Raw genomic sequence first — 24758 nt, 5'->3', positions numbered from 1 at the left:
CCTCGCTGGCCCTGGCTCTCTCTCCGGTGGACACGAGGTCTGGTGACTCAGCCCTCCCTCGGCCGGGCCTCCTATCCAGGCGGGGCGTCCCCAGTTGCTTTGACCAGCAGAGGCCCCTTCTCTGTCACACACTCGGTGCTGAGCGCTCACAGAACAGGGCACACATTCCAGCGGGAGGAGGGAAATCGCTAAGGCGGCATCACGGGGTCGACTGGGAGCCCACTACAGTGGGGGCGGGAGGGCGTGCTGCAGGCAGAGGGCGGGGGTGCTCCAAGGGCAGGGTGGGACCCTCGGGGGCGGTGAAGACTGTGTCCAGCACCTTCCAGCGCTGAGGACGGGATGTCTGCGCCTGCCCTGTGTGCAGAGGGGGCTGAGCGCATGGTGAGTGCTCCCGCCCAGGTGTGCCCGGGGAGCTGAGGAATCCCCGCACAGGTGAGCCCCGCCAGGGCGGGGAGGTCAGGGGCGGCTCCCTGCAGGACACCAGAACTGGGCTGGACCCTGCTGCTACTGGAACACAGAGCTTCGGGGAGCCAGGGAAGACCTAACCAAGAAGAAAGAGCTGGGATTTTATAAACTCGATCTTGTTTCACTGGAAGACTGCTTTCCACACACGGTTTCTCTGGCTCACGCGTTAAGCAGAGAGCCTTACCTTGATCTCCCGGATGGAAGCCTCGGTGTCAATGGAGATGGAGGTGTCCCCACTGCCCCTCCGAGAGGAAGTCCCACCCAGGGAGGCCAGCGTGGCTGCAGACAGGCCGGGCAGGCTGCGAGACCCCTGCGATGTGGCAAAGAGCAAATGGGAGTTCAGCCAAAACCACAACTGCTTCTCAGTCTACCAGATGGTTCCTTTACTTGGAGTCAGTCTCCAAATTGGAAAATCTCTGGTGGGTTTATGGCGAGCCACAAAGAGAGGGGCCTCATCTCAAGGGGCCTCGTGAATGCTGGAGGTTTGTCTGGATTAACTGTGAGCTCCATGCCTGGGCCCGTCATTGCATTCCTTCACTGTTCTGCAAGATTTAATCACACACTGGGAGGGGACCCCCCAAAGGTGATGCTGGCTGGGGAGTCACTCACTAGTCCGCTTCACTCCGTGGTGAAATTCTTTACTCAAGATCAAGAAATACATTTTCTGGTCAGTTTCACACATAAATTTTGGGGCCCTCTGGCTTCTACATGACATCATATAAAGCTCTATAGAAATTCTCTACCTTTTCAGTGAAGTCTTTTTCTGGTCTCTCTTCAACCTGGAGGGGAAAATGGACACATTTTAAATACAGAAACACATTAAACAGACAATCTAGATTTAGGGGGAAAGAGAATAATAAAATGAAACATTGGCTTCTTTCGTGATTCAAACACTTGGTGCCATGAGGCTCTCGGACACTCTTGGTGCCACATGGGTGGCCTGTGGGCACCTCACTGTGCTTGGCTGAGGTCCGTTGTGTGGTTTTTCAACTTTCACAGTTTCCACAGGAAGGTGATTTGTGAATGATCTGAATCTGAACAGGTTGATTTGACAGGTTTCTACACTGCGCGCAGAACCAAGTGTAGACCGGATGGCACCAGCCTCATTCACCCACCACAGTAACTGTGATCGGAATGTGAGGATATAACCAGGGCTCCAGGGGCTGGAAGACGCAACCACACAGGGTTTTACTTTTGGCTATCACTAACTTTGGTCTCTGAGCAAGAGAAAGCAGTGGAGACAATGGCTGCAATTTTTCCGCTGCTCATGAGTAAATGAGCCGTGTCCCACTCTTTGCAACTCTATGGACTATAGTCCACCAGGCTCCTCTGTCCTTGGAATTTTCCAGGCAAGAATACTGGAGTGCCTTCCCGTTTCCTCCTCTAGGGGACCTTCTCAACCTAGGGATTGAACCCACATCTCCTGTGTCTCCTGCATTGGCAGGCAGGTTCTTTACCAGTGAGGCACCTGGGAAGCCCCTACTATAGAGCACAGGGAATTAAACTATATTCAATATCCTTGGAAAAGAACATGAAAAAGAATATATATATATATGTATAATCATCACTTTTCTCTATAGCAGAAATTATCACAACAGTGTAAATGAACTATACTTCAATAAAATTTTTTAAAAAATAAGAAAACAAGCTTATAGTTAGCAAATGGGAAATGTGGTGGGTAGGAATAAATTAGGAGGTTGGGATTAACACACACACATACTACTATATAGAAAATGGATGACAATTATTTTCTGTATAGCGCAGGGAACTATACTCAGTACCGTATAATAACCTATAAGGGAAAAGAATCTGAAAAAAGATATACATGCAAATATAACTGAATCACTTTGTTGTACAGCAGAAATTAACACAACAATGTAAATCAACTGTACATCAAGTAAAGAAAGAAAAGTGGTGCTACGATTTTTCCTGTAGTCACGTATGGATGTGAGAGTCAGACCACAGGAAGGCTGAGCACTGAAGAATTGATGCTTTTGAACTGTGGTGTTGGAGAAGACTCTTGAGAGCCCCTTGGACTGCAAGGAGATCCAACCAGTCCATCCTAAAGGAGATCAGTCCTGGGTGTTCACTGGAAGGACTGATGCTGAAGCGGAAGCTCCAAAACTTTGGCCACAAAGACTCATTAGAAAAGACCCTGATGCTGGGAAAGACTGAAGGCAGGAGGAGAAGGGACGACAGAGGATGAGATGGTTGGATGGCATCACCGGCTCAATGGACATGAGTTTGAGCAAGCTCCGGGAGATGGTGAAGGGCAGGGAAGCCTGGGGGGCTGCAGTCCAGGGGGTCACGGAGCGACTGAACTAGTGTGCTGCCATTGCAGCCCCTCGAGTTGCCACCAGGTGGCAGGCTGTGTCGCGCGGAGGAGGACGTGCCCAGGGAGCCTTGGTGGGGCAGGGCACCTCTGACGGCCCCTAAAAAAGAACAGACAAGCAAGGAACCCCAGCAGTGAGTTTAAGTTGATGTAAAGCACAGCACTTTATCTTTGAAAGTAATACACAAAGAAACAGAATAGATGGAGGGCTTTCAAACACCGTCGTGGCTGCTGCACAAAGTCACCCAGAGGATGTTGTGGGCAATACACACCCCAACACGCCGCAGCTGTGGCAGCACGGGGCCCGGGACAAGCCATGGGACTCCGCGGACTTCACTGCTCCTCCCAGACAGGGCAGCGGCACCACAGATCTCAAAGCCTATTAACCCTCTTATTCTCACTTACGGAGCATTACTGAACACCTTAGGGGGACGTGGAAATGTCACAGGAACCGGCTTTTGAAATATGCAAATCACAATAGAGTGTATACAAGGGCATCTTTTAAAATCTATGGGAGAGCACAAACATGGACATCGAGGAAGGAAAGGGGGGTGGGAAGAATTGGGAGACTGAGGCTGACAGGTATTCACCATATATACACTCATGTACACTGCTCCCCATCACCTCATGGGAAATGGATGGGGAGACAGTGGAAACAGTGAGACACTATTTTTCTTGGCTCCAAAATCACTGCCGATGGTGACTGCAGCCATGAAATGAAAAGACGCTTACTCCTTGAGAAGAAAGTTATGACCAACCTAGACAGCATATTAAAAAGCAGAGACATTACTTTGTCAACAAAGGTCCATCTAGTCAAGACTATGGTTTTTCCAGTGGTCATGTATGGATGTGAGAGTTGGGCTATAAAGAAAGCTGAGCACTGAAGAATTGATGCTTTTGAACTGTGGTGTTGGAGAAGGCTCTTGAGAGTCCCTTGGCCTGCAAGGAGATCCAACCAGTCCATCCTAAAGGAGATCAGTCCTGGGTGTTCACTGGAAGGACTGATGTTGAAGCTGAAACTCCAATACTTTGGCCACCTGATGCGAAGAACTGACTCATTTGAAAAGATCCTGATGCTGGGAAAGATTGAAGGCAGGAGGAGAACGGGACAACAGAGGATGAGATGGATGGGTGGCATCACCGACTCGATGGATACGAGTTTGGGTAGACTCCAGGAGTTGGTGATGGACAGGGAGGCCTGGCATGCTGCAGTCCACGGGGTCACAAAGAGTCAGACACAACTGAGCGACTGAACTGAACTGAACACTGCTGTGTATAAAACATAACTAGTGAGAACCTACTGCCGAGAGCAGAGAGCTCTACTCGGCGCTCGCTGTGACTAAACAGGAAGGAAATAGAAAAGGAGATGTACATAGCTGATTCACTCTGCTATACAGCAGAGGCTAATGCAACACTGTAAAGCAACTGCATTTCAATAACAATTAAAAAAATCTTTGGCAGAAAATCATTTCCGAAAAATTTCTTTTAAACTTTAATTTATGTCAACTCTTCCTTCCCTGGCGGCTCAGGCAGTAAAGAATCTGCCTGTAATGCAGGAGACCTGGCTTCCATCCCTGGGTTGGGAAGATCCCCTGGAGAAGGGAATGTCTACCCACTCCAGCATTCTTGCCTGGAGAGTCCCACGGACAGAGGAGCCCAGTAAGCCATAGTCCACAGGGTCCCAAAGAGCTGGACATGACTGAGCCACTAACGCTCTCTTTTTCCTTCCAAAAACAAAAGCTTAAAGTAACACATTAAATATTTTATTAATTCCAACCTTCTACAACGGTGTCTAAGCGAGCTTACTATTTAGGCTCACTTAAGTACCACGTGTGGTAAGGTTTTAAATTCCAGGTTTGGCATATCACCACCTGACTTGCCCACCTTCCTGGACACAGAGCCCAGTACGTGGGTGCAGGGCAACCCGAGCCAAGGGTTTGGGGACAAAGGAACTTCTCCTCGTGGTGTCCAGCCCCTAGGCAGGAAACGGGACCACAGACAGAAGCAGGTCCCCACAGCTTCCCTCTCGAGAAACCAATGGACAGCAGTGAACAGTGCTCAGAAGACACCCCGCAAACGTAAACAGCAGTGGGGCCTACCATTAGACTGGAAACTTCTGGTTTTCAATCCAATAATATTGACCTCATCTGGATGACTCGTCCTTCAACTATTGTATTCATAATTCAAGACCTGTTTTTTCCACCCGGTTCCTGCCCTCACCTCTTTACAAGACTTGAACATGAGTCACTACAGCCTTTTGTTTTCCTGGCTCACAGGGGGCTGAGGTTCCTGCTCAACACTCTCGGTTCTTTGTGAGCACAATGGCAGGTGAAGCTGGGCTCCACGCAGGACACCCCGAGGATGCTTCAGAGCCCTGGCAGCTCCACTGGGTCCGTGTGGGACCCTGAGGCGAGGGGGACAGGGCTGCACTGGCCCCTCCAGGCCTGGGTCACCCGGCCTCCTGAGTCCAGCTCTCCAGAAGCACCCTCCCTACCCGTCTCTGCCCACCCCAGAGCCTGTGCTCTGAGCTCCATACTGCATCTCGCCCACCCGCTGAGGTCTGCTTTCCCGGCCTGTGCATCCCTGCCGGGGACAGGTGTATGTATTTCCCCTGCAGTCCTGTGCCTGGAACATTCGATAAACTCTGGCTGAATGAATAGGCCCCAACCTGCTCAAGAGGAAGACTCTGGGCTCGTCGGAGAAGGAAACACAGCTCGCCTACAGAATGTGACAGTGAGCATGAGGTCCAGAAGCGTGTGCCCTCCTGAGATGGGGTGGGGTCCTCTCTGCCCCCCCCACCCCCTGAGGCTGGAGGACCGGCGGGTGGGGCACCCTTGGGAGGCGGAGGCACCTCTGTTTTCTCAAAGTGGGACAAGCTGTCACCTCCCCTCATCCTGGTTTCTCTTGCTCTTGGATAGCACTCCCTTCGCCCACCCCTCAGGGCACCAGCCTCCCGTCCACACTCAGAGCCACCCAGAGCTGCCCCTGCATGCCCCATGCTTCCTTCCTGTCCCCTGCCCTGGCTCACGCCACCCTCCTGGGACCATATTCCTGCTGGATCGCAGCTGGGGACACTCCCCACGAGCCATGGTGGACAGCACTCCCACCCCTGGAAAACTTGCCCCAGGAGAAGCACGTTATCAACTCGAATCTCTTCTTGTTTTTATGTTTCAAGCATATCAATTACCAGGTGGAGCTCAGGAAGTCTACATGCCTGGCCAGGTGTCCCCAGCCAGGAATGAGAGCTGTGAACTTTAGCCTGGGTTCTTGGAATCCCTCCTCCCTTCCTGCTCTGCGCGTCCCTCTGAGAGGCCAGGTGGGGACGATCGGTCACCCCCAGGGTCCTCTCCCTGGGGCCCCACCTGCCCCCGAGGCTCCTCCCTGCCAGGCAGGAGGGCCAGGGGAGTCTGAGCACAAGTTTCCTGGCCTCTTTCCAATCAACATGGCCAAGTACACCCACTTACACTCTGCCAGTCTTGCAAGCCCAAAATACAAACACCCACCCCTTTCCAGTGCTGGGACCGCCCAGAACTCAGAAAATAGAAACAGCCGATTCCAAGGAAAAGACTGAGCTCTGGAAGCACAGAGCCAAGGGCTAGCTCAGCTGCATCCTCCGGATTCTCTGCAGAGGCCAAGGGTGCTGCCCATGTTCTGGCCTTCCAGTGGCCAAGAGCGACTATAACCACATGCCCTGGGGAACCACCCTGCTCAGCCAGAGTGTCTCTGCCGCCTGAGGGCTTCACACAGAGGCGTCCTCAGCTCTGAGGTCCCCCCAACCCCCGCATCGTGAGGGGCCCAGATGCTGGCCTTTGCTCGCTCACTGTGCCAACCTGAGTCAGTGACCTTTATAAACTAGCAGAAGACTCAGGGGAGAGCGGAGACCAGAACAATGACCTGTGTGCAGTGAACTGAAGGTTGGTTCAGCTCAGTCAAGTCCCTGGGAGTCTTGCAAACCCAGGGCTCTCAAGGGACCAAGAGGCGGAAGGGCAGGTGTGGTCGGGCCCCACAGTTACAAAGAGATGCCCACCTCTCATTATCAGGCCCCAGGGGCACCGGCCCGATGAACGCTCACCTCTCTTGCATCCACTAAACCCAAATTCTGAGCAAACTGTTCTCAGGTTTAGGCCGCAGATGACAGAGGAACCTGTATCTGGTTTCCATCTCTTGGGGATTCCCTGGTGCTCAGCTGGTAAAGAATCCGCCTGCAATGTGGGAGACCCCGGTTTGATCCCTGGGTCAGGAAGATCCCCTGGGGAAGGGATAGGTTACCCGCTCCAGTATTCTTGGGATTCCCTGGTGGCTCAAGCTGAAAAAGAATCTGCCTGCAGCGCGGGAGACCTGGGTTCGATCTCTGGGTTGGGAAGATCCTCCAGAGAAGGGAAAGGCTACCCACTCCAGTTCTGGCCTGGAGAATTCCGTGGACTGTGTAGTCCACGGGGTCACAAAGAGTCGGACACGACTGAGCAACTTTCACTTTCGGTCTCGGGTCTGGGGAGCCTGACTGAGCTTCTCTTCTGTGGCTTCCTCCTGAAGCCCGAATAAACCCGAAGTGGTCAGACCAGTGCTGTTCACAGCCGCCTGCCCCACCGAGACGTGCCGGGCAGGGCACTGGTACGGAGCCAGGCCTCAGCCTCTTCTGACAACCGTGAAGTTTCATTTTTCCCGAAAGGTGAGCACAAGAGAGTATTACAGCTGACGATGAGTGACTCCACATTAGACATCGTGCAAAATGTGACTCCCGCCAGGTTGAAGGTTTCCAGACTGTGTGTGTCTGAAACATGCTACGGTGGGCCCGAAGGTGGAGGTGGGCCGGCCCTCCCAGGCATGGGCTGCTGACCGTGGAGTCCCGAGCTCACAAACGCCGCGCTTCGCTCATGTCTGTCGCATCAGGGGAAGTGACCCTCCAGGTCTGACCACTGCACTCACGTGTCACTGAGCAGCTCAAAGTCTGCCTGTCCCGGCCTGATGTGTCCTGGGTGCAGCAATAAGCAGGGGGCTTTGTGTGGTGTCCGTCACCCCATGTTCCCTCTGCCCCACCTCAGCACAGTCGGGACATGGCTTCTATTCCCCTCATGGCTGGGGGGACGGGGGGTTTCACAGGACTGTGAAGACGGTGGGGGCATCTCACAGAGGGGTAGCCTCACTGCTGGGGGGATGGGGGGCTCATAGATGGGGCAGCCTTCATTTCCACAGAGAAACAGGCTCTCCTGTTCTAACACTCCGCTTCCTTATCTGCCTTCTGCTTCTGCACCCTTGATATGCAAACGGTAGAGTGAACATTCCTATCAGGAAAGCACCCGTACAGCCCAGTGAGGGACGCCTCTGGCCTTGGCCTTGGCAACAGGCGGAGCCGGGCAGGCGTGGGGGTACGGAGGTCCTCGACTCAGCAACACGGGCTCGGTCTGCAAAAGTGATCCTTTGGCCTGCTCCCCCAGGAGCCGCAGATAACCTACACGGGGTGAAGAACCTCCTGGCTTTCAGAGGCGGCATCTCGTTTAAAAACAAAGCAGCAACACCCACAGGTGCGCCTGGCCAAGGAGGTGAGTCACTCCATGTCTCTTCTTGATGACCAGGAAGTCTCCCTAAACTTTAGCCAGCTAACAGCAGGCTTGTGTGAGTGTGTAGAGCCTCAGTCAAGCTCTTCTAGGATGCAGGAGTGAGGACAGAGGTCAGCTCTGCCCACCTGCGCCTCCTCCGCCCAGGGTCTATCGGGAGGGGCACCCGAGGTGAGGCTCAGCACGCAGCCCCAGCCCCTGCCCACTGAACGCCCCTGCCCTGGCCACTGGGTAAGCCCCCACCCCACATGTCCCTCGGACAGAACTGGCCTGCCAACCGCTTGTGGTCAAAAGAACAACACAGTTGCCTCCTACAAACCATCAGATGCGGAGACACCGTCTAAAATTCCCAAGACGAGGGGAAACCTGCACGACAGCCAGACTTAAGTGATGGGGGACTAGACGGCAGGGCCCCTGTTCTCTGATGGGGCCCTGGGGCCAGCTTGCGTGGAGTGACAGACAGCAGAGCAGCTCTGAGGTCAGTTTCCAGGCTCTGAACAGAGGACCCAGGGCGTCGCGGGGATGGAGCAGGGCCGGGGTGTGTGGCACCCACTCTACCCTAAAAACCGTCAGGTCCAAGAACAGACAACGTTCCAAACAGAGGTTAAAGGTGAATCCTCCAATGTAAAAGAGTGGTACAAACGAACTTATGTACAAAGCAGAAACAGACGCACAGAAGCGGAATACAAACCTTTGGTGACTGGCGGGGAAAGCTGGGCAGAGAGATAAACTGCGAGTTTGGGATGGACATACACACACTACCGTCTGTAAAACAGATGACTAATAAGGACCTCCTGTATAGCACAGGGAACTCCACTCAGCACTCTGTAATGACCTGTGGGGGGGGGGGGAATCTAACAAAGAATAGATGTATGTGTGTGTATAACTGATTCACTTTGTTGTAGAGCAGAAACTGACAGCACATTGTAAATCAACTATACCCTAATAAAAGTTAAAGAAAAATAAAGTTAACTGGGACAAATACAAAAAAATAAAAAAGTGAATCCTTCCCATTTTTAAATCGTAAAAAAAAACACATCTACGCACACGGCTGCCTTTCTTCGCCACCATGCAAAGTTCCCTCCTTCCAGGAAGGCCCGTCAGAGACTTCCAAGATGGTCCTTCAGAACTTGAGAAGGGCAATTCTGATCTCACTGAACCGTCCTTTTCTAAATTTGGAAGCATCTTCCCCAATCCCATGTTTTAAACTGAGACCGGACTAAAGCATGGAATGCCTTCCGGCTTGCTCGCGGGTTCAGGCATCTGGAGGTTGGGGGGGTGTCTTCTTGGGGGTCAGAGGATGAGGGTCTGAGGGCAGGAGGCAGGGAAGGAAGGGAGGGGACAAGGGCCAGAGAGAGAGAGAGACCCACTCACCACTGGGCTGGCCCGCGCAGAACTGGCTCTGGAGGAGGCGCGGGAGCTGGACTTGAAGTGGCCGCTGAGCTCCGAAGCCTGCCCACCCAGCTGGCCACAGGACACAGAGGCAGAAACAGAGGAACAGGTCGGCGAGGTCAGCGAGGATGCAGAGACAGAAACAGAGGAACAGGTCAGCGAGGAGGATGGATGCCCAGTTAGCGGCGAGGTCAGCTGGGTGCAGCTCAGGGAGGAAGGAGAGGTTAGTGCGGCCAGCGGCGGCCCCCCAAAAGAAGGCAGTGTTGTCCCAGTTCCCGACCCATGGCCACTCAGAACACACAACTTAATCATCCTGTCAAAGAATGTGGGGTTCCCGCTCGGTAGGGTGCGGGTCACACACAGCACCTGCTCGGCCGGGGGTGGGGGGACACCCAGTTTCTGCACAGAGAAGCTTGGACGACGTGGAAGAGGCTGGTGGGGGACCAGGACAGTGAGCTACCTCCTGGCATGGGACCAGAAAAGGAGGGGGGCACAGGCCTGGCTTTGGGGCAACTGAGAAGTCTGCTTCTCTACTATCTCTGCAAGTGGATACAAAATAAGATCCAGGGCCAATACAAAATCAGCCACTGCTTGTTCAAGTGCTACAGGACCTTCTCTCTGGTTGCCTGTGTGTGTATCTGTTGCTGCTGTTTAGTCGCTCAGTCGTGTCCGATTCTTTGTGACCTCGTGGACTGTAGCCCGCCAAGCTCCTCTGTCCATGGGATTTTCCAGGCAAGAAGACTGGAGCGGGTTGCTATTTCCTTCTCCAGCGGATCTTCCTGGCCCAGGGGTCGAACTCGAGTCTCCCGCACTGCAGGCGAATTCTTGACCACTGAGACATCAGGGAAGCCTGTATGGATTAACGCGCATCCATCTTCCCTAAACTTTCTCTCTTCTGGTACAGGCAAACACCAGCAACTCGTTTATCCGGAGGCTCTGCTCTCTTAACTTTGATCTGTATTCACATTTGTTCCAGCCCTACAACAAGATCTTACCTGCCTCTTAAACAAGGCAGGGTAGGGGGCTGGGGTCAGTGAGGCAGGATTTGAACACCATTTAGGACCACGGGCGTCAGCAGACTGAACAGCGGGCCCAAGAGGCCTCCGCTGACTGTCCCCTCCTTGCCCCCCACCCCACCCCCACCCTGAGACCCACAGGCATTATCCCAACTGCAGGTTACAAGGAGCCATAGCTTCGGAGGTTCTCCTGATCCTTATCGTAAATACCATTGCTCTGTCTGCCTGTTTTCCATCAGCGTGGAATTCTTGAGGGCAGAGTCTGTGTGTATTTTGTTCCCTGTTGAATCTCTGGCCACCAGAGGCGCCTGGCACACAGGAGGCACTTGAGAAATACTTGCTGAACGAACCCCTTCAACTTTAGACTGTAAATAGCCTTGATCAAGACGAGTGAGTTCCCCAGGCTGGTTCTGCCTGGACTCACCCCTCTGCTGCATAAACACTTCATGTATATTTACATGTAGGTGAAAGATGCTTTCTCAGATGCACAGACACGGCTGCACGTACAACACGTGTAAGAATCACTGCCACATACAGCACATACAAGAAATTCACCAGTATCACTAGCCTCACCTTTCAGCTTTCCTGTTCAAAATAAAGAAAAACACTTGACATCAGCGCTGTAAAGCAGTATTTTGCCTTTGGGGTTTTCCTCATGTAAAAGTGAGGAAAACTTCCTCATGCAGACAAATCCTATTATATTCTATACCATTCACATCCTGGTTTATGGTGCAGAGATGTGATGGATTATCGTTAATAAGGCTTCTTTCTGACCCAAGTTTCCCCAACTCCTGAGTCAAAACCTGCTCTCAAATCATCCAAAATGACTCGGTGTGGAAAAGTGTAAAGTCTGCGTCACGTGGTCCATGCAGCACCTTTGGGGCCGCCTGTGCTTTGGAGTCAGTGTGGCTAACTGTGTGCTGACGTAAGGTAGAAAGGTCTGAGTTCAGGGTCCATTTCTAATCAGCCGGGAGACCCTGGGAAAGTTACGTAGCCTGTCACCGGTGGCATCAAGCAGGGCTACTGACCACACAGGTGGGGAGGATTATGCAAGAGAATGCAAGCTGGGCTTTCCCCCTGCTGTCTCTTCCAGATAAAACAATGTGCACGGCTCCCGGACCTGGTAGCATTGGTGGTGATGACCGAGGGTCAGAACAACTTAGAAGGTCATGTCACACAGGGCCAGGAGTCCTCCCTACAACCTACAAACAGCTTACCAATGGTAAGGAAGGTACAAAATAGAAAGGTTTCAAGGGATGGGATGGGGAGGGAGATGGGGGGTGGTTCAGCATGGGGAACAGATGTACACCCATGGCTGATTCATGTCAATATATGGCAAAAGCCACTACAATATTATGAAGTAATTAGCCTCCAATTAAAATAAATAAATTTAAAAAAAACTGTTCTACTTTTAAGAACTAGTCATTAAAAAAAGAATCATTTAACTGCAACCATGATAAGTCATTTATAAATAAGTGGGGTTTCCCAATTGGCGCCAGTGGTAAAGAACCCTCTGGCCAATGCAGGAGACATAAGAGACGTGAGTTCGATCCCTGGTTCGGGAAGATCCCCTGGAGGAGGCAGGGGATGGCAACCCATTCCAGAATTCTTGCCTGGAGAATCCCATGGACAGAGGAGCTGGGCAGACTACGGTGAACAGGGTTGCAAAGAGTCGGACATGACTGAAGTGACTTATGCACGTAGTAAGTTGTTTGGCTGTAAACACACCCTGTGTCTGAGGCAAACTTTCTGGGAGAAGATGGGGACTCGTCTTTCAAAGGGAGCTCAGGGCTGGTTTATGTGGGCTTGGGGCCAGCCTGGACTCTGAGGTCAGAGCACCACCAGTCAGGATAGAAGAGGCCCCGGAGGCGCAGTGTCCTCACATCTTTGTACGGGTATTTATCAGCGGCCACAGCTCCTATCTGGAGGGAGAACCGGGGAAGCTGCATTCCTGGCCGTGGGGAACTCTGTCCCCCCGGGAGGGCTACTGTGAGGGTGTGAGCGGAGCTGGGGGAGAACGAGAGGTCAGTGAAACTTCCCTCCCGCTCAGCCTGCGACCGGCACAGAGCTCGCTCTTGCAGAATGGTGTCCCAGGGCTCAATGTGTCCCATTTAATCTAGCAAACACGTGCTGTGCCCCTTCTGTGGAGGAACACAGTGTTAGGTGCAGAAAGACGTCCTTCTATTCTCTTTTATTTCTCCTGCCTGGAGTGACACCAGCCACAGGAGCCCTATTTGAGGCTTTCTGCTGCAAGGACAAGAAGATCTTTCACCTCCTTAAGTCCCTAAAGCCATCCCCCCCGGTGGTTCCTCCAGGAGGCTGAAAGCATGAAAGAACTGCCACACACAAGAGCAATCCACAATGCTGATCGCTGCACTCTGAAGGCCAGGAATCAGCTACAGGGAAAGTCCAGCTACAGAAGTAACATCAAAGAGAATCTATGAGACGAACATCCCGCCAGACAGCAGGAGTTCTGCTTTGGTGTTTCAGAAATTTCCTTCTCTTAAAGAGTTAGGATGCTCTTACTGATGAAAGAAAAGCATTTAGTTGCATTGTATCTATCAGATAGGCCAGAGCTATTTTATCCAGCATGTATGGTTTGTGAGCTTTTTAAGGGCCTACAAAAATATTTAAGAACTGGGAAAAAGACTTAGTATAGTGTGCTCCACTGCATCAAAATTTTATACAGTATAAAAGTGTTCAATGCAAGTGTTTAGTTAGATGTCAGCAGAAACTCATGCTACATGGGACTAACAGATACACAGTACTACATACAAAACAGACGGCTGATAAGGATTTACTGCATAGCAGGGGACTCTACTCAACACTCTGTAACAACCTATATGGGAAAAGAATCTAAAGAAGAGTGTGTGTGTGTGTGTGTGTGTGTGTATTAGATTCTTTTGCTATACCCCTGAAACTATCACAACATTGTAAATCAACTATGTGGGTGGTGTTTAGTTGCTAAGTCATGTCCGACTCTTTTGTGACCCCCCCCCCACGGACTGTAGCGCACCAGGCTCCTCTGTCCGTGGGATTTCTACACCCTGATAAAAAAATTTTAAAAACCCATGCTATCTCTATTAGATTTAATATCTATAAAAATTACATTCTGAAGAAAACTGTAAGTTATGCTGGCTTTCTTCACAGGAATTCCTAAATATTCATGATGACTGGAGAAATATAGTAAATCATAAAGTTGGATGGTTTAGCCCATCAATTAACTAGTAAAAGTGTTAGTTGCTCAGTTGTGTCAAACTCTTTGCGATCCCATGGACTGTAGCCTGTCAGGCTCCTCTGTCCATGGAATTCTCCAGGCAAGAAAACTGGAGTGGGTTGCTATTTCCTTCTCCTGGGGATCGTTCCAATCCAGGGATCGAACCCGAGTCTCCTACTTTGCAGGCAGATTCTTTACCATCTGAGCCACCAGGGAAGCCCCTAATTAAGTAGGCAATTATTTCCCAAAGCAAGTATTTCCTACACCATCATATCCCATGTGAGGCTTGAATGCATCTTTCCAGGATTTGAGGAGGAGCCCCGGGAGGCAGAAGCTTCTGCCCTGGGGAGGGCTGAGCTGGGGCTCATGCTGTTTCAGCTAATCCTCAGGACAGGCCACCAGCTTCCTCACTTCCATGGGCTGATCTCACTTTTCCATTTTGTCTACCTTTAGCCTTCACTCATTCCCTCACCTTTTCCATGCAACAAGTATTTCTTATACAACTAATACACCTTTATCAAGAAAGCCCATCACTTCAAATCCTTCGAAGAGGTGAAAAGACAATAAAATAAGGAGATTCCGTATGTGTAATATTCCGAGTCCTTAAATGTGTTCATCTTCCTCGACTATCAAGAGGTGAGACTATTTTGTGGCCTGTTGAATTCCCTTTTGTCGTCTTTTATTATTGTAAGATCACTCCAGCTTTGCTGCAGGGAAAGAACGGATGCAACTCACTGAAGGTCAGTCTGTTTCCCCTTGACGTCAACATACATTGATGAGTGAGGACTCCGGGACTTGGTGATGGACAGGGAAGCCTGGCGTGCTGCAGTCCATGGGGTGGGGTCACCAAGAGTAGGACATGAATGAGCAACTGAACTGACTGACTGAGGACATAAAACTGGCCACTAAAGGCTATGTGACTCATGTTATCCATGACCCTTACTAGCATGGAAAACTGGGACGAGATAGTGCTTCCTCCCTATAATTCTGGTTAGTTATCTCCCAGGGATGGAGCTGTGCAGAGTGAGTCACCCCTGGGTCATGCAGCAGAAAGCTCGGGAAACACAGAAAGTGCCTTACAGCCTGAGAACCGCACGCACTGCCCCGACGAGCCCCACCGAGACTGCTCTCGTCGGACACAGACGCCTGTGAGAGAAACACACTGTCAGGACAGGGTGCCTTCCTCTCCATCGGCACCCGGGAAACACTGAAACATAAGCTAGATAAGAGTGACATGTGCTGGGAACAAGGCCTCAAATATCATGATGGCAGACATGCATCAAAGGCTTAAAACCACCTCCACAGGCAAAGACGGTGCAGCAAAAAACAGCGTCGTGCAAAAATCTGGGAGAGAGAAGTTTTAGTTGCTGTCAACGGGCATGTAATAGAATTTCCAATAGATCCTTTAAATCAGATTCTGAAAAATATTCCATGTTAAGTAAAAAGTTGTTAATACAGACTTAAAATGAGCAGATAGTTCAAATATTCTGAATTTTATCATGGCATCCTCATACTTGACTCTTAGAAAGTTACTCCAATATGAAGTGACTTTGGAATAAAAACAGCATGGTGATTAGAGCTCAATATTTTATCATTCTTTGAGAAGTGCTAACTAAAGAACAGAACATTTCATCAACTTGAAAATCCTACGTAATTGATCACTGAGGGCAAACAGGAGTTCACAATACGATAAATGGAACTTAATTTCCCCCATTTTCCCTGGAGGACACAGTGGGTTTGCTGGGCCAGTCAGACATCTAATTCATAAATGTGCAATTGGATGGCAATTCAGAAAGTTATTAACAAGAAGAATACAGCTACTTTAAATACTTAAATTTCCTGCAGGGTATTAATACCTTGTATTTAAAACTGCAAATTCCCCAAAGTAATGTAGAATAATGGATTCATATCTGTTAAGGATAGCAAAGCAATAAAGAGCTTTGGTTTTGCCCACAGATTAAACGTTGCCAGTAATTTTTTCCTGCCTAACCATCTTATGCAGACACGTGTCGTCCCCAGCTATTGCCATCTGTCAGAGATGTAAACCCCAGATCTGGACAGCGAGGGCTGCACGTGTAAGCTCCGAGTAAAGGGGTGATTCACGCTCAGAAGGGAGGCAAAGAGGTCAGTCCGAGGCACTCAGAGCAGGTGCTCGGTGGGTGAGGGGCGCGCATGCGCGGTGAGGGCGCGGAGTTGGGGCGGGTTAGGCGGGACGGGGTGGGGGCTTTGCGGTGAGGCCGGGCGGGGGGGGGGTGCAGAAGGGACGGGGTGGGGGGAACACGCACCCGGTTACTCCCCGCCGGCCGGGCAGCGCTGTACAGGTAGGAGGGCTGCAGGATGAAAGCAAATGGCAGGTTTTTAAACCCGTGAAAAAACAGCAACAGGTAACAGTGACAAGGTCGTCACGATGTTTCCAGTGACCATCACAGCCAAGCAACTGTACAACCGTCAGAAGGAAGAGGGTCCAGGGAGGTACCCTGCTTTCAGTAAATCTGACAGAGGGAAATCCACATTTACAAGGAAAAGAAATAGGAGAGAGGATTTCTGGCTTTAAAAATAGTAAACTTCCCCCAGAACCTTGGAAACTATGGCTATTTTCTCGTCATTTCTTTTCAGGCATTCCTGGAAGAAAGGGTCAGGGAAGGAGACAGATGGTGACAAGGTCAACAGCACCCACAAGAGCCCCAACCCCACAACTCAAAGCGCGTGGGAGCGTTTGATGCACAGACGTCCGCGGAGGAGGAGCGGTGTGGCGGAAAGAACCTGCTTCTTTGTGTCCGAGGATCCGTGTGACCGTCTCCAAGATAGAGGAGGAGCTGTGAGGCTCTCAGCTGCTCAGGGGTTGGGGGGGGCACGTCCTCGTCACAGGGGAGCCCACACCCGCAGCAAAGTCCACGGGCTCGCTGGGACACACAGGCGGCATGCTGGTGTGGCCTGGGCCTCGGCCCAGAAGGGCACGCTGACCCGCTCGCAGGCAGACGCTGCCCGGGAGAGCCCCAGGCTCGGGGCCACCGGTGGGTCAGGGGAGGTGCAGGACTGGGGAGGAATCACTCAGGGGACATGGGGATGCGAGGACAGGGCAGCTCAACCTCCATGACGTGATCCGTTCCTGGGGCCCTGACTCCGACTTCCTCCCAGAGCACCGGCCTCCGGTACCTGGGGCTGAAAATGCCAAGCACCTCGCAGGCCTTGTACAAACAGGAAACAGGGAGGGGAGCCAGCCAGAGAAATTCGGCCGCTCTCCCCACTGTCCGGGACGGAGGAGTCCGGTTATGCACAGAAACCTTCCAAATTGCTTCCTGCACACATTTACAAGAGCAAAATGTTTTTTTTTAAAAAAACAAAGGAAACCCCAAATGGGGCACAATTGCTGGAAAAGGAGGAGAGACCCAAGAGACCAATATTTTGGACTAGAGCTCTTGAAAATATACATTCAGTAGATCCTCCTTTTTCCTAAGCTTCTTTAAAAAAAAGAAATGTAAGGTCTTAAATTATTTTTGATAATGCTTTAAATGGTTTGAGAAAAGTCTTCAGCAGTTAGGCCAGTGGAAACACACTACTAAGCTTGGCTCCTTGGACGTCACATGCAAGAGGTTGAAGCGTCCGTGTCCATTCACTCAGAATTAAAGTCACAACAGAGGGAGAAGAGGAAGAGTGAGGTAAAAAGCAAAACAGACCCGGTTTCCATTCTGGGCAGACAGGGGTTTGGGAGCCAGGCCACGACTGCGAAGCCCGAGGTCTGAGCAGGAAAGTCCCTGGAATCAGAGAAAACGGGCTGGAGGTGGGGAGAAAGCTTACAGCTTCATTTAATCTCAAAGGCATCATCAAGGCACATCAAATCGGCTTCCGCAACAACATCGGGAAGGGACATGCACTTGGGGGGCAAGAGAGAGAGGCGGGAAGGACACTGAGACAGTTCAGTGAAGTGACAAAACTGTGACCAGGGACCAAATCAGGGCTTCAGAGTCTACACACAGGCAGAGGCAGAGCTCATCACTTTGAACTGACAGCAAGGCCCTAGGGGCTCTGAAGGTCTTTTTAATGCAAATTCTAATATTCAACATTTGGTGGGAAAAACTCAAAATCAGGAGTTTACAGAGATGGTAATCTCCCTTCTATGCAGCCAGTTGGAGACGGTCTGCAGCTTGGGAGTCCTTGGTTAGGTATGTACATGCTTCATGTGCTCAGGGCTCACAGAAGATATGACTGACTCAGTGGTACAATTCTGAGACCAGCAGTCTACACAACATTTCTGGGGAATATTACTAGATAGATGAATAGTTTCTATCCAAAGCATTCTATCCAAATGGAAGGATCCTTGACAAGGGTGCCAGCTGTTTCTGATCCCCACCTCAGCAGCATCTCCTGATGGTACAAACCCTGGGCAGTGCTTGAAGGGGATGAAGTGATGCTGCTGAAACAGCCTGATGGTCCCTAAGATATTCCACTGGGCCTTGGGGATCCCATAACTGGAGCCTGTCATCCATGTGCCTTGAAGAAACTACCTAAAATGACCTGAAGGACAGGTGAGTGGGATTCTGGGGTGGGCAGGTAGAAAGTTTCTAACATTTAACATGAATCCGAAAACTGTTTCAGAGGTTGGGAGAATGCCCTGTGTAGAAGCCACCCTGTCAACCCCTCAGGGTCACAGAAAGAGCCCAAGGCCTCCACCTGACACTGCACGGTCACGTCCAGGGCTTGCTTCTGGCAAGTCTAAGACGAGACAGGGTCTTCAGAAGGGAAGACAGTACTGCACGCGGCACGATTCCTGCCCATCATTAGAGCAGAATCAAATCAGAGTGGCCAGCGTGTGTGCAGGAATAGCTATGGGGCTGCAGAGCCCAGGAATTACCAGGAAGCCTCCGAGGGTGCTGAGTAACATGTGGTCTCAGGCAGCTTCACGGTGGGGACACAGGGCCTTCGGGAAGTTCTGATGTTTTGGGTTCTGAACGGGCCAGCTCTACTTTTTATAAGAGTAAGTGTTGGTCAGTCGTGTCTGACTCTTTGTCATCCTATGGACTTTAGCCCACCAGGCTCCTTTGTCCATGAAATTCTCTAGGCAAGTATACTGAGTGGGTTGCCATTTCCTTCTCTAGAAGATCTTCCTGACCCAGGGTTTGAACCCAGGTCTCCCTCATTGCAGGCAGATTCTTTACCATTTGAGCCACCAGGGAAGCCCCTTATATGAGTAAACCTTTTATTTATTTTTGGACAGCTCTACTTTCGACCATAATACTTTGGATGTGGGCTATTTCAGCTGAATTTAAAGGAGTCAGATATATGCTGAACTTTGGTGACTAAATCACATCCGAGTATTAGATTTCTTTCATTGTCTTCTATGTTAGAGAAAGTATTTAAGCTTGGAAAATGTGGAGGAAGTTAAGTTTTCTGAATGACAAAGTGCTCTTTTCCGCAGCAAAATCTTCCCCTGAATTAAGAAAATGCCCCCTATACACAAAAAATTAATGGTGTCAAACCCCACCAGTCCTTGGGTATTGACAGTTGATCCTGTACTCAGTCGGAATTCACCTCCTCGGGGAAGGAGGGGATGGATATTCATCATTACAGGGGGCTGGGGGGCAGCAGTGGGGGACTGGGAAGCGGGCAAGCTGACGGGGTGATGGAGGAGCTGGAACCCCTGCCTCCCTCACAGCAGGAGCAGAAAGTGGGAAGGGGCTGAGGACAGGGGTGAGGACCACAGTTAGAATACTGTGGCTCTGCCAGGTTAGTTTCTATTTATTTTTCCCCTCCCCATGTATTCTTCAAGAGTCAGTTGATATCCTTGTGTTATGACACTTCCTGGCAAAATTAGTTTCTGCTCCAGTGTATCCCATACAGGGATCTGTCCTCTGTTCTAGAAGTAAATGTTTCCAGAGGACCTAACGCGCCTGCCTGCCTGTCTCTGTGATTGTCCCACTTAAGCTAGTCCCCTAATGTTTGCTGGGTGAATACAAGCCTTACCCAGGCTCAACGAGCCTTATTCATTAGGGCTCTTCAATAATTGAGAAATATGTGCTTATCAAGGTTGATTGTGTTCTTAAAGTATGGGAAGGAATGCTCCTGTGTAGACATTTGGATTGGATTTTCATTTCAAGTCTAGTCTGCTCCTGTAAAATTACCCCATGTGTGCATTTACCCTGCAAGGTCAGTCTGCTTTCAGGAACTCTCAAGGAAAGAATTTCAAGGCTTTCTTCTTTTTTTCCCCTTTGATTAATTCTAACTACTAAATGTGCACCTATTTCCTTTCGCTGTACCTCGCCTGACACAACAATGTGTATTCCAACATTCAAATCTGAAATCAAACGCAACGTGGTGGGGTAAATCTGAATTAAAGATATCATGTTAGTTACTGCTCCTAAATGGACCTTAACAGTTATGCAAATGAAACTTCATAGAACAGACATTAAAAGAGAAAGAGAGCTGAGTTTACACATACAAGAGCACACGCTACAAAACCTGCAACTTCTGAAGTGAGGATGGGAAAGATTTAAGGGGAAACCAACCAAGGTGTCCTCTCTGGATGATGACAAAGTGGAGAATCGGCTATCACCGCTGTAGCTGGAATTCTGAGCAGCAAAGAAGACAGTGTAAGTGATGAGCACTTTCTCACTCCCCGCAAAGCACCACCGGTCCCGGTTAAAAGGCGACTATGCGATCACACAGCTAGACTGGTGTTAGTACTCCAGGACTGGCAGGCAGCTAAAGAACGGACGTGCTCCACGACAGCAGAAACCCTTAACCATTAGGGGCCTAAGCTTTGTTCTACATTCCAGTGTTTATGTCTCAGTGATGTCGTGTGATGATTTAACTATTACCATTATGGTTTCACTATTTATATTTAAATGTACCCGTTTATTATTATTTGTAACTACTAACTAAATCTCATGGTGGACCGTCTATAACCTCTTAGTCTAAACTTCCCATACTATTGGGTTGGCCAAAAAGTTCATTTGGGTTTTTCTGTCAGATGCTACGAACTTTTTGGCCAACCCAATGCACTTCTTCGTCAGTAACTGACACTCCACTTATTGCAGTTTTCACTCTCTGCTCAGCTCAGCACATCTGAGGGCTACAGCTCAGCTCTAAAATTCCAGGGAGGCGAGTGGAGCCTGAGGGAAGCGGCACCCTCTTGCAGTTGAGAACCAGCCACAGAAGGCTGGGCCCTGCCGTTCCCCTGTGGGGTCTCAACACACACTTTATAAAGAGAAGATCCCACCAAGACTGTGGCTGGGAGGTGGTGTGTGTGAAGGTTACAATGCACGCACGCAGGCTTGACTACTTCAGTCATGTCAGACTCTTGGCGACCCCACAGACTGCAGCTCCTCTGTCCATGGGATTCTCCAGGCAAGAATGCTGGAGTGGGGTGCCGTGCCTTCCTCCAGGGGACCTTCCCGACCCAGGGATCGAACGCAGGTCTCTTACATCTCCTGCGTGACAGGTGGGTTCTTTACCACTAGTGCCACCTGGGAAGCCCAAGATGCTGCTTTAGATGTAGGCTATTTGGTACTTGGGTCATTCTATTTCCTGATTATTTATTAAATCGATTTTATATCCAATTTTGCTCTGCAGTGAACAGTTTGATGGTCAAGTTCTTTTCTATTTAATTTCTAGAGGCATTACTTAATCATGAAAGCACAAGGCGCACCTTTATTGTTTCAATATAAAAATCAAAGATTAAAATGTGTGGATATATATATAGTATAGAGCTTGATGCCACCTGTGCGTCACAAACATGCTGCCAACTACACATTTAGGATGCTCCAGAGAAGACTGTGATACTGGGTAGAAGTTGGACTAAGAAACTTCTAAAGTAACTTCCAGCTCTAAACTATGAAGCTTTGTGATCAACATAGTGGAATAACGCCTCTAGGGTGGTAAGTTGCTAACTAGTCAGTTTAACCCCAACAAGCAGTCAGGGCCTTCAGAGTTCCTGTCCTGTGATGTCCGCACCAGACAGCCTGCAGGGACGCTGAGCACAGGAAGCAAAACTGTCAACATCCCACGAAAACAGAATGGCTGCAACCTGCTTCTGTCCCTTGAGTGCTGTATCACCTAAAAGGAAAACAGAGCTCGAGACAGTCCAAGGCTGTCAGTGCACAAAGCAACATAAACAGGAAGACAGAGCCTTTAAAGTGGGAGGATCCTTTAGCTTGGAATGAGAAAGACTCAGATCAGACAAAAGTGTATGCAATCCTTAATAGGGACGAGGCAGTAAAACCTGATCAGCTAGTTTCAGAAAGCTAAGAGAGTGCTGAGTTACCCTTTGGAACCTGAAAATATGATTTTAAAAAGTACATATAATATTTCTTAATAAAATATAACTAAGATAAATGAAAAGAAATACTATTTTACACAACTAGTAAAATTTATTGTTGTTAATTCACTTTAGTCGTGTCTGACTCTTTGTGACCCTACAGACCACAGCCCACCAGGCTCCTCTGTACATAGGATTCTCCAGGCAAGAATACTGACGTGGGTTGCCATGCCCTCCTCCAGGGGGTCTTCCTGACCCAGGGATTGAACCAGAGTTTCTTGGGTCTCCTGTATTGGCAGGTGGGTTCTTTACCACTAGTGTCACCTGGGAAGCCCAAAAAGTCCCTTGGACTGCAAGGAGATCCAACCAGTCCATCCTAAAGGAGACCAATCCTGAGTGTTCATCAGAAGGACTGATGTTGAAGCTGAAACTCCAATACTTTGGTCACCTGATGTGAAGAGCTGACTCATTTGAAAAGACCCTGATGCTGGGAAAGATTGAAGGCAGGAGGCGAAGGGGATGACAGAGGATGAGATGGTTGGATGGCATCAACGACTCAATGGACATGGGTTTGAGTAAACTCCGGGAGTTGGTGATGGACAGGGAGGCCTGGCGTGCTGCAGTCCATGGGGTCGCAAAGAGTCAGACATGATTGAGTGACTGAACTGAACTGAACAAGAAAATAAACGAAGTCAATAAAAACAGGAAGATTTTAGATAATCTAATGTATAAGAGATGTGCAGCAGGTGAGGAAAACTAAATTCAAATGTGCCCAGTTTAACCACCTGAAATCCCCAATGACCTCCTTGACAAATCCTAAGACCTCCCCCACTTCTTTCTACCTGCTCTGCTCTTGGTTCCCTTCTTCTCTCTCTCCACGTACAGCCTTTCTCTGCTTCTCTCCTGCTTCCCACCCCAGAGCTGTGAGCACTGCAAGCTTCAGTGTTTAGCAAAACACAGGCTCTAGTACATGTGTCTTTGAAGTTACAAAGGATCAATGTGGAGAATTGTGAAAATGTCGAATTTAAGTGTATTCGAGAGCTGAATATATTCATATGCACATTATACACATATACCCAGGGCAATAAAATAAAGAGAGAGCTAACATTTAATCGACCTTTTAGAACCTAAGAGATTCCTTTCAACATTGATCTCTTAAACTAACATTTAAGAGATGTTAGAAGACAAACAGTCTAAGACCGGTAATCAGTTGCAAAACATTAGCTTTCATTCTGTCATGCGCACACACACAAAAAGGGAACTAGTATAACACAGCAAAGAACCAAAGAAGCTATTAGCAGTCTTTTAAAAAAAGCTTTGCAGCAACCTGTTTGAGTCTTGTGTCATGCACGTTTACTATACGAACCCTGCCCGATCTTCTACTCAGGGACTGTGATCCATATAAGTCTCCATCATACCCATTTGTCTGTGTCAAGGAAGAAAAGGAGAGAAGCTGACATCAGTACACAAAGGAAGAGACAGGGACAGATTGGCAAGGAAGAATTAGCCAGGTGCAGACTGAGTTTTTGGAGTGGAGCGGATGGGCACGCCCAGCAGAGCCCGTGTCCCAGCAGGCTCCCCACCAGCTCAACGCTTCTGAGCGGCTCCTCTGCAGCTCAGGAGAAGCCAGCCCTGTTTGGGAGTCAGAGCTGTCCTCTTAGGGTCAGTGGAGAGGACAAGGCACTCACTCGGGGATGGGAAGCAATGCCACATCTTTGTGGACCGAGGCGCACCGGAGGGACGCACTCGCGTTCCAGTTTTGTGGGGCTACTGCGGGGATCCCAGCCTTCGAGAAGCCGGAATGCCAGCCAAGCCGGCTGACGCCTCCGTCTGAGTCAACTAGTTTTCAGCTCTCGCTTTGGCATGACACCCTTAAAACTGTGGCTCATTATGAAGCTGTGCTCAGAAACCTCCAAGAGAGTGGTCTACTCAATTCGTAATTAAATGCAAACGTTCATCATGGAAAAACTAATCTATATTAGGCTTTCATTCATCCAGTCTTCCTACTTTTTCAAAGTGAAATCTGAGGACGTGTTTCATAATTTGTTCTCCAGAAAAAAAAGAGAGAATGATTAAGAGTGTGTCTGTCTCCCTGTCCTCCCAAGGCCTAGTCAAGGTTTGCTCGGGATTCTATAGCTGCTCTCATCCACCTATAAGGATGCCTGCTGCTTCAAGATGAGAGCCGTCAGGTGTCAGGGGCACAGCCAGCTCTCGAGTCGGAAAAAGGAGGCGCAACGGCGAAAACCGGAAGGAGATGCCGGGGGGCACACGTGAGTCCAGACTCCAAGAAGCAGCTCTGTCACGTGACCTTAAGCAAGTTACTTCATCCACTGGAACTTCCACCGCTTTGGCTGTGAAAATGTGTGGTGTAATAAATACTCTACAAGGCCCTTGTGAGGATTAAGTCTGATTAAAGTGAGTGCCTAGATCATGGCTGACTGTGAAGGATGTGCTGACCAGATGGGTGAGTCCCAGCACACAGGGAGGACCAGGGCATGTCTCCCTGTTGGAAGGGTGCAGGTAGGCA

The 24758-nt window shown here is 49.8% G+C and overlaps 1 protein-coding gene across 50 annotated transcripts in view; it reads right to left on the bottom strand.

The window, feature by feature from the left end:
• The window catches only part of LRRFIP1 (LRR binding FLII interacting protein 1), a 160538-nt gene that overhangs the window by 28428 nt on the left and 107352 nt on the right, over positions 1 to 24758 (bottom strand). For 14 of the 50 annotated variants that reach the window (XM_043462108.1, XM_043462112.1, XM_043462129.1 and 11 more), the window contains 8 exons: positions 23598 to 23657; positions 20481 to 20543; positions 17655 to 17732; positions 16263 to 16307; positions 15058 to 15123; positions 9727 to 9816; positions 1209 to 1244; positions 650 to 775 (listed from right to left, as the gene is read on the bottom strand). In XM_043462108.1, the coding sequence (XP_043318043.1) occupies positions 650 to 775; positions 1209 to 1244; positions 9727 to 9816; positions 15058 to 15123; positions 16263 to 16307; positions 17655 to 17732; positions 20481 to 20543; positions 23598 to 23657 (564 nt within the window). The remainder of the gene's footprint in view (positions 1 to 649; positions 776 to 1208; positions 1245 to 9726; positions 9817 to 15057; positions 15124 to 16262; positions 16308 to 17654; positions 17733 to 20480; positions 20544 to 23597; positions 23658 to 24758) is intronic. The other 36 variants (XM_043462130.1, XM_043462135.1, XM_043462123.1 and 33 more) reach the window with 16 other exon arrangements.

The sequence above is a fragment of the Cervus canadensis genome, chromosome 2 (genome assembly GCF_019320065.1).
Source record: "Cervus canadensis isolate Bull #8, Minnesota chromosome 2, ASM1932006v1, whole genome shotgun sequence".
Taxonomy (NCBI): domain Eukaryota; kingdom Metazoa; phylum Chordata; class Mammalia; order Artiodactyla; family Cervidae; genus Cervus; species Cervus canadensis.
Note: the sequence above shows the minus strand (reverse complement) of the source record. Positions and strands in the feature narration are given on the sequence as shown.